This window comes from Leuresthes tenuis, unplaced genomic scaffold, assembly GCF_036924035.1.
Source record: "Leuresthes tenuis unplaced genomic scaffold, fLeuTen1.0.hap1 SCAF_24, whole genome shotgun sequence".
Classification (NCBI taxonomy): Eukaryota; Metazoa; Chordata; class Actinopteri; order Atheriniformes; family Atherinopsidae; genus Leuresthes; species Leuresthes tenuis.
This window is the reverse complement of record NW_027325378.1, coordinates 4,717,826-4,733,250: the sequence shown is the minus strand read 5'-3', so window position 1 is coordinate 4,733,250 and position 15,425 is coordinate 4,717,826. Positions and strand designations below refer to the sequence as shown.

At 41.2% G+C, this 15,425-nt stretch overlaps 2 protein-coding genes across 2 annotated transcripts in view; one reads left to right on the top strand and one right to left on the bottom strand.

The window, feature by feature from the left end:
• The window catches only part of nell3 (NELL (neural EGFL like) family member 3), a 217,275-nt gene that overhangs the window by 154,496 nt on the left and 47,354 nt on the right, over positions 1-15,425 (bottom strand). The window lies entirely within an intron of this gene.
• The window catches only part of myo3a (myosin IIIA), a 61,312-nt gene that overhangs the window by 34,565 nt on the left and 11,322 nt on the right, over positions 1-15,425 (top strand). The window contains exons 14-28 of the mRNA XM_072378733.1: positions 843-1,045; positions 3,580-3,678; positions 3,798-3,912; positions 5,207-5,333; positions 5,806-6,016; positions 7,479-7,626; positions 9,243-9,396; positions 9,611-9,699; positions 9,776-9,905; positions 11,426-11,508; positions 13,066-13,146; positions 14,166-14,371; positions 14,494-14,605; positions 15,094-15,256; positions 15,333-15,419. Coding sequence (XP_072234834.1) covers positions 843-1,045; positions 3,580-3,678; positions 3,798-3,912; positions 5,207-5,333; positions 5,806-6,016; positions 7,479-7,626; positions 9,243-9,396; positions 9,611-9,699; positions 9,776-9,905; positions 11,426-11,508; positions 13,066-13,146; positions 14,166-14,371; positions 14,494-14,605; positions 15,094-15,256; positions 15,333-15,419 — 2,008 coding nt within the window. The remainder of the gene's footprint in view (positions 1-842; positions 1,046-3,579; positions 3,679-3,797; positions 3,913-5,206; positions 5,334-5,805; positions 6,017-7,478; positions 7,627-9,242; positions 9,397-9,610; positions 9,700-9,775; positions 9,906-11,425; positions 11,509-13,065; positions 13,147-14,165; positions 14,372-14,493; positions 14,606-15,093; positions 15,257-15,332; positions 15,420-15,425) is intronic.

Genomic DNA, 15,425 nt, shown 5'->3' with positions numbered 1-15,425 from the left:
GAGATTAAATCGAGTATATTTACAATAACGTGGCTGGACCGTTGATACGATCTGATTAAGTCTCATTCCACGTATATTTCTCCTCCTGCAGGAGCTGCACAACACGGCGACCGCAGCCTTATCAAGAGCAGAATCTAAGACTAAATGATAGCTAGAGACAGAGCGGCAATAAATCTGCTCTTGAGTCATTCGTTTTTTACTTCTTCGCAGCTTTATTACTGGAATTCTTTGTGGTTGAGGAGAAGTTCATCTTTTTATTTTATGTATTGATCCGCTAACTCCAGCGTTGGACTCCCTTCTCTGGCTGTTTCAGGATTGATTTTAGGATTTTATTGCTTTTTCAAGGGTCTAAATGAGCTGACCTCATTCTACCTTGCACAACTTTTGCTTCATCATGGCCACTTTTTGCAGCAGCTGACTGGCCTGGATATTTGCCTTGGAGCACTTCACAGACTTATTTAGTCATTATGTATTGTTGTATTTACATGAACTGCTACTTTTATTTCACCACCTTTTAATTGATTTTTATGGGTTGACATTTTGATTCTACACCACTGTGGTTGTATTAAAATATTCTCTATAAATCAAATTAACATTTATATTCATACGGACCGAGTCGAGCTCTGCAGCAGTCTGTATATATTAGAGGATTCAGTATGTAAAATGCTCTGTCCAGTCCATTTAAGCTGGAGCTTGTCATGATTTGCAGAGTAAATGAAAAGAAAATGTGGTTTATTTTAATGAGTAGATTGAAGGAAATGGCACTGTCATGTGGCATAAATGTAGTAGTCATTTCTTGCCTTTACTTCCACGGAACTGACCTGAAATATTGTTTTATTCAGGCCAACAACCGAACGCTGCAGGAGAAAATCCTGCTGGTCAACAGCCTGGTGGAGGCATTTGGAAACGCCTGCACCGCCATCAATGACAACTCCAGCCGCTTCGGCAAGTACCTGGAGATGAAGTTCACCTGTGGCGGAACAGTGGTTGGAGCAAAGATATCAGAGTATCTGCTGGAGAAATCCAGAGTCATCCACCAGGCAATGTAAACGTCACTCCCCTCCTCTTCTTCTTCTTCTTGACTTTTACTGTGGTAACTTTCAGCTCACGCTGACTGATCATGTGTCTGTTTTCTGAAAGAACAGTGACTCCAAGGTTATTTTTCCACCGACTGGCCAGGGATCAGTGCATAATGGATTGTCTCCACCTCACTTTCACCTCTTCTTTTCCATTTTTTTAACTGGTGACATTTGCCTTCAGCCAACGCTTCAGTCACTCCATCTTTTCTTCTTATCGTGTGTTCCGAAAACAGACTGGGTCAAGTGGAGGCGCTGGCTTATTTCCTGTTTGATCAAAGATTGTAGTCTAGCAAGTGCACTTAAGAGAAACTTCAAAGGCCGGCTCAAGCATTTCATTATAAGACGAACACACAGGTCAGAGAGGGTTTGATTTGGCCTTAAGCAGCATGTGCAGCTGCTTTTCTTTAGCTTTTTGCAGCAAACAAACTCTGCAAGGAAGATGTTTTTGGATTGTTAGCAAGGATAATTTTCAGTTTACACAATCTCTGAAAGGCTTGTTAAGCCGTTTTTGTGGAATATTCTGAATACATGAGCAGGATTCTTCTCTAAAAAGTTGAACTAATGAGTCAAAAACAGCACTAAATGCATCCATAAATAGGCAGTTTGTGCTTACTTAATTTCATTTTACTTTATTAAATATACTGAAGCATCCAGTCTAAGTACAATTAAAACACAAACAATGAGATTTATCATTACAGTGTTTACATATAGTTTTTAACTGGTGTGTTAACCTTTTACAACCTTATGCTAAATGAATGGGGAGGGTGTGTGTCCAAAGGTGTGACTGGTACTTTATAATGTTCCCGTGTCAGATGTTCATAATTAATTAGGCTAAAGTTTTAAATGCATATTCAAGTAATCTTTGTAGCTCAGCTTTGGATGTATTTCAACTTAAAAATAAACTGTAATGTTGGTCTTTTAACCTTATCTGGGTCCTATACAGCACTCGAAAAAGTGTTTCTCATTCACCCTTTGACACAAACAGCTCGAAAAGTGATGGGAATAGATAAGATCGTATCAATACCAGTGCTATTTTCAATGGTGCTTATTGATCCGGTTCTTTATCAAGTTCCATATCAATACTTGACCCAGTATTCTATGAAAAAACAGGCGCTCTGCACAGGTAGTTTTTGTCAACTCCACCCAGAGAATGTGAATGAAACATCAACAACAAACTAAATGATTTTAGCCCCTCTTCTCAGAAAACTATTCTTTTGAGGACTCTGTATCCCACCCAATGTGGGGCTCTCACTGTTAGGATTAAATGATTAATTTTGTGATGACACGGTGACATTCATTCAGGATTTGCTGAATCTTCTCTTTCTCTGCCAGTGTGGCAAATGTGAAGGAGCTCAGATAAGCAGCTTCTAACTTCTAACATGCAGGTGAAGGCGTTCGTACAACTGAAATTGCACAAAGTCAAGCATCTATCACAGTGTGATAATGTGGTTGGAGGCTGAACCCCTCCTGCATGTATATCCTGACCTGGACACATTCCAGTCTGTTGTGCTGCTTTAATATAATTACTTCATGACCACAACTTAATTTGACAAAACTGCCGTTCAAGTGAATTAAACACAGTATCTGTGCACTGTTTTTTCACGCAGACCGCTCTGTTCCGCTCCCGTACATGTTTATTGTAAGAAGAAAGGCGGTCCAGTTAGCTCAACTACCCAGTCGGTATCTAAAACAGAGGAAACAACACAAGGATGTTTTCATTTTGGTTTTCTCAGTGAAAGAAAACTGTGGTGGTTATGTAGGATATTTATGATCTGTGTCAGCGTGTTGGTGGTGAAATAAAGACATATAGAGACTCATGTATATGACACCGTTTGGGTGCATAGTCGCATCACCTGCCGGCATCTTTAAAGGAATATATGCTAAGCTATATATGATACAGTTGCTATGGAAACTTTGTGACTGGTTCTGAGCTCCCATCCCTATCAACACGTGGTGGGGATGTGGCAGCCACAGCCATTTTCAGTCAAGATCCACAGTTATTTTATGTATGAGCATTATATTGATAAGCCTGATATTTACCAAACAGATTATCTGTTGTTTGCGTTGTTGCCGTGGATATTTGTGCTGTTTAGTTTCATATGATATTGCAGGATTCAAGTTTGATTCTGTCATGTGGGGTTTGGGAAGTTCTCATTTCAACATGTTCCAGCTTTTACAGCAATCTTTCACATCAGTAGGAAGAAAGAGACACTAACAATGGCTTTATTAAGCCGGCCAATCAGGTGAAAGTAAGCTTTTAGAAAGGCGAGTCTTAAAGAGAAAGGAGCCAAAACAGCAGGTTTCAGAGAATGGATTAACTAAGAGGCTTAAAAAAAAAGTAAAAGCACATAATAGATAAGATTTTTTATCAGATTTACTGTGAAGCATGCAAAGCTAATCCAATGGAGTCCCAGAGTAGAAATAAATGAGCTGGGTAGGTTCCATCTAACAACGTATATATGCACTAAATGTCTGACTCATACGGTTTGTGTTTCCACAGCGGAGAGAGGAACTTCCACATCTTCTACTACATTTATGCCGGTCTGGCTGACAGGAAGAAACTCGCCCACTACAAGCTCTCTGACAGCAAAACACCTAAGTGGGTTTGACATTCCTTAGTCCCTCTCTCAAAGTCTGCAATTTTACTGTCTCACACTGCAGACTCCCTACTTCCCGAGACCCCTGTCCAGACCCTTGTGTTTGCTTTTTTCTCTGCAGGTATCTGTGTAACGAGCACATTAAACTAGGGCCCGACATAGTCAGCAACGCCTTCTACAAGGAGCAGTTTGACGCAGTGGAGCAGTGTTTCAAAGTCATTGGATTCACCCTGGAGGTATAAAGTACTGCACTAAATACCAGACAAAAAACTAAAAGAGGCCTGCCTACAAGATTTCACAGCATTCATTCAGACTCTCGCCCACTCATTCCATTGCATATAATGTATTGAAGTCAGTGAAACAAAAAAAAAAGGCTCAAACAACCTCACTAACAAGTGATTTCTCTCCAATACTGTACACATAACACGAGCATCAAAGGAAGCGCACATGCATTTTCATTGGTTGTCTGTATAGGTTGTGAAGGAGCATAAAGCTACAGGCACGTGTAGGCAGTAAGCTGTTGGCATTGTGGGGGCTAATGAGCCTCAAAGAACTGATTGCTCTTGGGATCTGCACGTCAATAGCACTTATCCTGTAATCACTCTGCAGTGCTGGAGCAGCAGCATCCTGCTTTACAGTGTTGCACTGACCTATGATGTAGTTTTGTGTGTTTTGACACTAATTTTTGAGACATTCAGAAGATTTGAAGGCACACACGGTTTTTAAAGACACGATTCAACAGCTTCTTGAACCACTTGTAGCAGCATTAACTTGAAGTAATTGTTTTCTGTATGATATTATAAGTCACTCACATCATTGTGGAACAAACCTTTGGCATGTTCTACTAAAGTTTATGCAAAGCCTCTTAAGGTCCCACCACAGCATTTCAGTCAGGCTGAGGACTGGCTGCAGAACCAGCCCAGATCATCAGCCCTCCACCACCGTGCTTGACAGCTGGTATGAGGTGTTTGTGCTGATATGCTGTGTTTGGTTTCCTCCAAACGTGCTGCTGTGCATTAGGACCAAACATCTCCACTTTGCTCTGGTCTGTCCAAAGGACATTGTTCCAGAAGTCTTGTGCTTTGTTCAGATGCAGCTTTGCAAACCTAAGCTGTGCTGCCATGTTCTTTTTAGAGAGAAGAGGCTTTCTCCTGCAGCCCTTCCAAACAAGCCATCCTTGTTCAGTCTTTTTCTAACTGTGCTGTCATGACCTTTAACCTTTAACATGCTAACTGAGGCCTGTAGAGTCTGAGATGTAGCTCCTGGGTTTTTCACCTTGGGGTGAACTTGCTGGGACGTCCACTCCTAGAAAGATTGACAGCTGTCCTGAATGTTTTCCACTTGTGAATAATCTTTCTCTCTGTAGAATGATGGACTCCAGATAGTTTGAAATGGGCTTATAACCCTTCCCAGATTGATGGGCAGCAACAGTTGCTGATTCTTTCCTCCTTGGCATCGTGTTAACACTCATCTGGATGCTGCAAACTGACAAAACACATTCACATGACTGTTAATCTGTCACATCTGCAGGAGCTGGGCAGTGTTTACAGCACTCTGGCTGCCATCCTTAACTCTGGCGACATCGAGTTCTCTGCTGTTGCCTCGGAACACCAAACAGACAAGAGCAACATCTCCAACATTTCTGTCCTGGAGAATGGTGAGTGAAGCAGCAGAGGCAGGGCGCTGGATGACATGGAACCAGTGTACATTTCCTCTGCTACCATCCCTCCTCCTCCTCCTCCTCCTTCTTTTGCTTTTCATCATTAACTCCGCTGTAAGCTCCATTTGGAGTGGAGATAAATATAGAAAATTATTGTTGTGAAATAAATTGTACATCACTGGGGACATGCTATTCACAGAAAGTCATTACCAAACATGCATTTTGCAATGGTTGGATGTTACACTGCATAGTTTACGTAATCCTTTCTAAATTGCAACATGTTCTGGTCGGTAATTTGCAAATCTGTCTTGATGAAGTTTACCAATTTAATGTATTTGATGAATTTTCTCCTCTTGAGTGAGAATGAGGACAGCTCATGCTTGTATTTGCACAACCTATATTTATTACTCCCTCTCATTCCACGTCCTGAATGCTGACTTTTCCACTCTCTTATCTTACGTCCCGTCAGTGGCATCTCTGCTGCGTATCCGCTCAGACGAGCTCCAGGAAGCCCTGACCTCCCACTGTGTCGTGGCCCGAGGAGAGACAATCGTCCGGCCCAACACGGTGGAAAAAGCAGTGGAGGTGAAGGACGCCATGGGCAAAGCTCTCTACGGCCGCCTCTTCAGCTGGATCGTCAACCGGATCAACACGCTGCTGCGGCCTGACAACCAGCTCGGGTGAGCTCAGACTCATGAATTAGGTCATCTTACAAAGTTCCTGCTTTTTCATGAACAGGATCAAGTCTGGTGTAAGCATAGAAAAACACAATTACTTTTTATTTTGATTTAAGGCAAGTCTATTTCTGGAGCACAATTCGTACACAAGGCAATTCAAAGTGCTTTACAGCTCCATAAAATCACAAAAGGCAAATCAAATCATTCCAGAAATTAATTAATTAATTAAAAGTGAAGAGTGCAGATAAAATACTTTCAGTTATCATATGCACAGCTAAAATAACTGTTTCCAGCCTGGATTTAAACATTGTCAGAGTTGAGGCCTGTCTCACATCTTCTGGAGGACTGTTCCAGATTTTAGGAGCATAAACCTGAAATGCAGCCTCAGCCTGTTTAGTCCTGACACTGGGCACCAGCAGGAGACCCCTCCCTGAGGTCCTCAGAGTCCCAGGTGGTTCATATGGCTCTAACATGTCAGAGATGTACACGAGCAGAACTGTTTTAAAGTCTATTCTCTGAGCGACAGGAAGCCAGTGCAGAGACCTGAGCTCTGGACTAATATGGTCGTATTTCCTGGTTCTAGTCAGGACTCGAGCAGCAGTGTTCTGGATGTTCTGCAGCTGTCTTACAGCCCGTTTAGAGCCCAGTGAGCAGGCCGTTACAGTAGTCCAACCTGCTGGAGACGTATATATGAAGAAGTATATGTTGCTGTTATTATAGTGAAGGCCAGTGGTGCCAGCTTGGGGTTCAGGTTCCCTCAATGTGAAAGAGTTGATGAGGTACCATTATTGGAAAAACAATCAGTTGCACAGCATATTCACAGGAAGTGCACATAGTTTAGTGTGTTAACATGAAAACACTGAGTAACGTTGTGTCCTGAATGATTTTTATCTGCAGCTTAATTCTAAAAACCAGGTCCGATGTCTTTTATCCTTTGCCGCTGAACTGACATGAACTTGTTGCAGGTTTCTTTATACTGTCAGCTGCTATGGGACGGCATGCAAACAGAGTTCAGGGAGTAAAGCTCACAAGAGCTGGTGCTGTGTTCGAATTGTCCATTTGGTCATTCACCCACTATAGAGGACTCACTGGATGTCTGGCACCTAGTTATGAAACTATGCCTCAGTAGCAGACAGCTACAGACGTACATGTAGTGAAGAAGACCATTCAAACACAGCCCAGGTGCAGGCTTATGGAGGATGACCAGTCTATGACTGTCACAGCTGATCTTTAAGACATTTGTATCAAAATGTGTTCTTCATTCAGGATGGCATTAGATCAATCGTGCTGGGATCCCTAAACTCATTAGGATGCATCCTCTGGGCAGCATTGATCTACATTTAATTTGATATCCCTCATATTTAAGAAATAAAACTGAGCAGGATTCATCCTGTGGGGAGCCGAGCTGGGAACACAGCTCAATGTACATTTAAAAGAACATCCTTTTCCTTCCTGTCGCCTCCAGAGAGGACGACAAGGGCCTGAACATCGGCATTCTGGACATCTTTGGTTTTGAGAACTTCAAGAAGAACTCTTTCGAACAACTGTGCATCAACATCGCCAACGAGCAGATGCAGTTTTACTTCAACCAGCACATATTTGCCTGGGAACAGGTAGAGTTCACACCAGCATGCATCCATCACTGAAACACGCTGAGTGCTCGAATCCCTCGTGGAAAGCCCCTTGCCTTGGTTCCTTATTTCCATCTAAATTGTGATAGCGTGTCATAGCTTGTCACTCTGCGTCTTGAGAGAGATGTTAAGGGTAAAATATGCTGCTGCCTGTATTCACGGCAAAATGAGATTCACCAGTCTCCCTTCATGTGCTCTCGTGGGAGTTTTTTGCCTCCGGGGGGGGTCAGAGAATGGTTTGCTAATGTTAAACGATTTGGACTCACTCGCAGAGAGCTGCTATAAATCATCCTAAACAAGGGTCAATTAGGAGTTGAAGACACTTAATGTCGAACTTAAACTCACTCTTGGGAATTGTTGGAACCAGGCCCAGAAATACATCGCCCTATACTGCTAGCACTTGTACTCAGAGCATATGGGATATGTACTGTCCTAATTAGATTAACAGACCTCGCCTACTGTAAGTTACCATGTCTCCAGTATGATTGCTGTGTGGCACAATGTTTTATCAGGGATTCACATGCATTTGTTCCTTCACCTGTGTGTTTCTCGATAGGTTTCCACACGCTGATTTCCTGACACACCTAATTTACTTCACAGTGGTGGTTCATGCTAGAATAAACTGATTGACTCAATGTTCCCATTTATGGAATTTTGTTCTCCGGATAAAGGTCTCCTGTAATGATTTACTGAGTCATAGCAGCTCTGAGTCAGCCTGATGTGATCAGGTTAGCTGCACATGAACTGGAGGGCTAAGCTCTCCTTGTTCGTTATTCTCATAAGAAAAAAATGGTGTTAGAGGAGCTGAACGCAGCAAGGCAACACAGATCAGATAAACCTTTATTAGTCCCACAGAGGGGAAGTTCTATCACTGTAAGGATTCTCAAAAGTTAGGCAGAGCAACATAGAAAAAGCCTGCTAAATGTGAGTATAAAATGACCTCTGAAGAAACAAGAAATGTAAAATAAAACTATTTGAGAGGTTAAACCTTCTGTTATCATTGTAAATGATTGACTTTGCCCTTATGTTTATCGAAAACAGATCATTTTTCATCACCATGCAAATTACAGCCCACCAAATTAAGCTGCAGGACTGACAAACTGCTTACAAATGGGAGCTGTCTGGGCTTTCTATTTATCACACTCACCTCCGCTCCTTCAATTTAACGTTCCTTGGCAAACTGCTTGTAAGTGTTGATAAATCTTCCTTCAACAAAGTCAATTTGCCATAATTCTGCTGCGCCGGGTTCTTGACTTAGATTTTTATCATTAAAGAGATGACGGGACGCGATTAAACTTTTCTAACAACAAATGAAAGTATTAGGTCATTTTAGTCCTCTTTTTGAAAGAGGAGTACAGTAAAGGACCACAAATCTGAATCTTTACCTCCAAAAAAGTGGTTAATTATACATAAAGGCAGAAAATGACGAGGCAAAAAAAAAGAAAAGTTCAATAAAAGCAAAAACACAACAGAAATCCAGTCTAAAACGGGGAAAGCTTGACGGTGAATTATCTGGGAGTTTTTTGAAAAGGAACAAGGAACAATAGATATTTACATCTGCAGTGCTCAAACAAAAAGTCTCCCACCCTCCCACGCAGGATGAGTACCTGAATGAAGAGGTTGACGCTCGGATGATTGAATATGAAGACAACCGGCCACTCCTGGACCTATTCTTGCAGAAGCCAATGGGGATGCTCTCACTTCTGGATGAAGAGAGTCGTTTTCCGCAGGCCACTGACCAGACACTTGTAGGTCAGTCCCATCATATTTCCACAGGGCAAGAAGTGTGTGGAGGTGGATTTTTAACAAATATCATGTAATGAATATGCAAACTGTTTCCCTGCAGACAGCTTCCTCCTCCTCATCAGTACCATCATTTTTTGCAGAATCCACTCGATGTAATCTCAGTGAGAAATAACATTGGTTGTGAATATAATCAACTAATGCATGATCTGGTATCCTTTAGAGAAATTTGAAGATAATCTCAAGACAAAAAGCTTCTGGAGGCCAAAGAGAATCGACCTTGGCTTTGGCATCCATCACTATGCTGGGAAGGTGATATAATACGTGCACATTTTAGAGCAAAGCTAGTTGACATGTGTCAGCCTCTTATACGTGTTTTTCCTCGCAGGTGATTTACAACGCTGCCGGCTTCTTGGCCAAGAACAGAGAGACACTGCCGGCTGACATCATTCTGCTGCTGAGGTCGTCGGAGAACGAGCTCATTCGCAAACTCGTCACCCATCCTCTCACCAAAACCGGTAACCAACCGATTCATTGATAGTTTGAAGGCAGCACCAAAGATTAGCAGGCTATTGTTAGCCTCGATAAAAAGGCTTTCCCCTGTTGTCTGCCAGATATTTGTCTTTGTAAGTAGGCTTTGGCAGAGTGAATATTCTGTTGGCAGCATCAGCTGCTTGCTGTGTCAAAATTAGGTCACAAAGCCAATAATCTCCTCATCATCCTTTAAAAGTAGTCTTAAAGCTGTTGTATCAAGCGTTGGTGTGTCATGACACTATGAGCGTGTTGATACTGAGTTAATCAACGGTTGCTCAGATAAAGGACTAACTCTTCTAGCTATTGCCCCACTGAGTTTTAAATACCAACAGCTTATTTCTTAGCAATAAGCTCCCATGATCAGAAATCAGAGAGACGTTTAAGATTATTTCCTTTAATTTGAACAGTGTGTTAGAGTTTAAACTGATGGACTCTTTACGGACAGGCCCAAGCGGTTGTGGAGTGTTTTTCACAGGGAACCATACTGTTCCTATGACCAAGCAGTGATTTTCATTAGCCCATTGACTCCATCCACAGCCATTCAGTAGCCTGTCCCATTCTGAAATTACCATTGATAATGAAATCCCCAAGTTCTTTTCAGTTTTACATTTATAACCCGGATCATTCATAAATGGTTTGAATAAACAGTTGTGGGCTCCTCTTTATCTTCAGAGAGACTTTCTGTGCTTTCTACCCCTGTTCAGGGAACAAAATTCTTCTTTTTTGAGCACCCAGAGATGTCACCAGCTAATACAAAGCTCTATTTATGCCAGACACCCAATCATCTAAAATATTTCTTTCTGTAGTAATTTTAACATCGAAAGCAAACATTAACACAGCTAAGCTAGCCAAACTACTTACAATAGAGTTTTAAATAGAGTTTTGGACACTGCATTGTTGTTCTGACATAACTTAACCCCTTAAATACAAAATAATAACACACATATTTAAATTATTTAGCAAGTTTTCTGTTTCTTTTCAGTTTAGAAGCTAAGCGACCTGCAGCGACTGATGACTGACTTATGTGAAGTGATTAATGGTTATTTCTTTCTTACAGTGTTCAGAGTTCCCTTTCCACTGAGTTTTTCTGCTCTCTTTGTTTTAAATCTCACCAAACATGGCTGAACTACGGGGCAGTCTGAAAGCACCCTTACGCACATTCATCCTATTCACCTGGTGCTAATTAACCTGATTATTGTGAGACACTCCACCAGGTGTTTTCTTGTTTTTAGCTTCAGTCGGCTTCTCCCATCTGTTCGTTGCCCAATCACGACTGTTTTGGAAGATTCTGAATGAGCATATATCCGTTGTTTTTCTTTAATAAAACAAGAAACTATGTATATGTGGCCTTTCAACTGTTTTAGGGTTTACATCGCTTGTAAATCATTGCCATGTGACTTTATTCACCTTTTACAATATAACTTTAGATGATTTGTACACGTGTGACAAACTCTTTGTCTGTTTCGGGCAGTTTTTTCCTGACTCATTCTCTGATCCACTCTAGGCAACCTTGCCCACACCAAGGGTAAAGGGATAAATACAATGCGGAGCCCACGGACTCCAACGCGGACCTACAGCTTCGCCAAGGTACCAACAGCGCTGCGTGCATTATTGCTGTATGATCGCCTACATAAAGAGCTTCCTCTGAAAGTCTTTCATTCAAATTATTTCTGTCTGCCTCCCACTGTGGCAGCCAATAATGGCTCCTGACTTACAGTTCAGCCACTTGTGTCTCAGCAGTGTTTTCCATACTACAATCACAGGTTATTCATTCAGTTTCTTCCTTTTTCTCCCCCCCCCCTTCTCTCTACATTTCTGTCGTAAAAGATGGGAGTGCTAACCCTATACAGTTCTTTTTCATTTAGTGAGGTAATCAGCACATTGCTATATACTGTTTTCCTGAATGTATTTATTTTTCTACCAATGCAGACATCTTTCCTCACTCTAGATATCCCAAAATTGAATTTATAGATCCAGATTTGACTTCTGTAGATTTGATAGATGTTTATGGCTAATTTACAGCTGTGCTTTCTGCTTGTTGTTGAGATAATGCTTATATGCATTTTGTGAGATGCTAAACGCATTAACACCACCTCCAACTGCCCCCTGATGTTGCCCTTCTTATCTTTTATTACTTGCTGTTTATATCCCTCACTGTGGTGGATTTGTGTTTATAGCACCATGCCTCATTCTGCCATATTAAAATTTCTTGATTTAAAGTTTAAAAGCACCTTTAAAAAGGTATTAAAACTTGTGTTTTGCAGTCCAGGCATTCAACAATCATCCTAGCTTTTTGTCTTGAACATAAAACTCCTCCTGGCAACTTAATTACAAAACCAATTCATGTGAATTAGCCTGATTGCAGCAGTACTTGGTAAATGTAAGCATGGAGGCTGTTTGTTAGCCTCAAAGCAACTGAAAAGCAGCTACATTTACATGAACTGTAGTTGATGAGTTCTTGAATTAATTTCCATTAATCTGCATATCTTTAAAAACACAAGAAAAGCTCTTCGAAGGCCATAATTAGTAGTTTAAATGGTACAAATAGTATTTGGCTGATGGTGTGCTATAGCCGTGGTTTCCTAGGTTGTGTTAGTGCTGAGAATTAGATGTAGCGTTCAATCTATAATAAACCGTAGCAGCTTACTGTCTTTCAGTGAGTAACTAATGTAAGATTTTGGTGTTTATTTTTGTATATGTGACCATTTTTCAGTAATCGCTGTAGACAGATTGTATTTAACCAGAAAGCACTCTTGATTTGGCACTTATGCATTTATCTCTTTTGCAGCCTTCTTGGAAATTAAAGCACACTCCTGAAAAAAAATGCTTGCTCGATGTGCCTCTTGAAGACACAGTACAAATTCAAACGGTGATTGGTGGTTTTTCAAAACAAGACAAAACATAGTACACAGAAGAGAAAGACCTTCAATATGATTTAAAAGTTTAAATTATAGGAGTAATTCAGAATGTGAAACAGTTGTACTTTACATTAGCTTCAGCTGAATAGCTTCTCAGTGTCAACATGTTCCCTTTTATTTCATAAACTTATACAAAAATGTACAATTAGTGTAGAGTGTTGTCTAACTGAGCTGTATAGTTGGCATTTTCAGTATTTTGAGATGTGAAATGTTTTGTTTTTTCCAGCCAACTGAACCTGGAGATGCTCCTTATCACCCGAGGGAAACAACTAACATGAAAACACAGACAGTGGCCTCCTACTTCAGAGTAAGACTGTAGTCTCTCTAAAATACTGCACATACTGTCCCTCCCCTTTGCTGCAGACTGATGCTGCAGTGTACTTCTGAGGTGGGAAGTCAAGGTTATCTCATTTGCAACCTCCTGATGCAAGCGGCCGTTTCGGAAAACCTTACTCAAGTTATTGACTATGAAATCCAACTTCTTGTGGCACCAACTCAGACTTCTCAGTTGCTTTTGAAAGCATCATCACGACTGTGGCGTTTGAGGACGTGACAGACGGGTCAAACACAGAACAAAGCAATAAAGCAGAGATATGAAATCATTGCATGCTGCTAAAGGAGTGCAGATATGTGGGTGATGGTGATTTGAACTGATAGCTCTGTTTTTATAGTCTACACATGTATGCTTTCATTGGCTGGTGTCTACATACCCTCAGCCCTAAAATGTCTTGATTTAACAAGTTGGCTCTACTGAGAATAAATGTTTAATTAAATGGAAACAGTCGGATGTAAATGTAGGCCCAGTATTTACAAAACCAAGCCATAGAAAGAGGAGGAAACAAATAGGAAAGAGTGTTAATCATATGAATTAATCAAAACAAAAGGACTCTAAATCAGAGTTTGTCCTGTCTTTGCTAAAACTAAAAGAAAAAAGGGTTAAAAAAGACTCTTTATATCCAAACCAAAGCACAATAACACACAGAACCCTTGAACATCCTGGTGTGTTTTTCACAGTTTGGAAGGAAGGAAACTAAACCTCGGCTGAGCCTTCAGGAACAAACTCATAGCTTAATGCAGCTTTTAAAATTGATTCACAATTAAAAAGGGGCAAACCAAGCATGATACTGGTCCTGGAGCTGTTTCTCTGCAGAGAAACACACCACTTTGCACTTCTACTGAGCCACAAGATATGTTACAAAATGAATGACTCTGGTGTTAGTTTAAATGTTGATTCTTTCAGGAATATTCTGCTTTCTGTGGTTTTAAATGCTGCTGTGAGTGGGACGTGTTTTATTCCTCTCTTTAAACCCTGCTATGTTTTTCTAGTACTCTCTGATGGACCTGCTGTCCAAGATGGTGGCAGGACAGCCTCACTTTGTGCGCTGCATCAAACCCAACAACGATCGCCAAGCCAACAAGTTTGACCGGGAGAAGGTTTTGGTTCAGCTGCGGTATACTGGTGTTCTGGAAACTGCCAAGATCAGGCGGCAGGGTTACTCTCATCGCATCCTGTTTGCAAATTTCATAAAGAGGTCAGCGGTTCCTCTCTTCTCACCGGGTCTAATCCACAGAGAACATTATCTTATTTAATCTAATGGAAAATGAGTGCAGACCCTTGTTATTAGCATCCAACTGATTACAGTGACTGTTGCAGGTACTACATCTTGGCTTTCCATGCTCACGAGGAGCCGGCTGTGACTCCAGAGACGTGCGCTGCTATACTGGAGAAGGCTAAGCTGGAAAACTGGGCAATGGGGAAAACTAAGGTGAAGCTTCATCTAACTCAACTGACTCAACAAATGTTGTGTTCAATAACAAGAAACATTGACCAGATGGAAGTTCAACCTTTGTTTTTCTTTCTTGATGGAGCCTAAAATCATCCAATGAACATGTTATAAGGTTGAAATGTTTATAAATATGAAACTAACTTAAAGGGGAAGCTCGTTTTTTTAAGCCTGGACCTTATTACTGGCATAAAATGCATTCATCTACTCACCGATAACAGTTTGGTGAAAGTTGGCGTCCTTCGGACGATATTTAGATCACTCGAGATCCGCGTATATCCATATGTAACGGGAGAGAACGGGGCATATACAGTACAGCCTCTAAATAAGACATCATCTGTCTTTATTTCACCGATACTTTAAACCGAATGAATGAATGAGCCTTTACTATTGCAAATCATCCTTTATGTGCAATGTGCATCGTGTGCAATCCTCTTTTTAATGACTGTCGAATGTATCGTGTGTTTCAGGTGTTCCTGAAGTACTACCATGTTGAACATCTTAATCTGATGGTGCAGCAGGCCACTCAGCGAATCATCCTGCTCCAAGCTTGTGTTCGAGGCTGGCTGGGAGCCAAACGGTACCAACGGATGTTAAAAGAGCGAGAACAGAGCGCTCTGGTGCTGCAGTCAGGTTAGTAAACTTTACACTCGCCGATATAAACAAGCTGTGGGCAATCATACAAACCAAGTCATACTTTAATCTCCAGCTTATAGGGGTCAAAAAGCTCGGAGGAGGGTGGCTAATGAAAAAAGCAAAGCAAAGTTAGAGGCCTTCATCATCCAGTTTCAAGCTGGTAAGA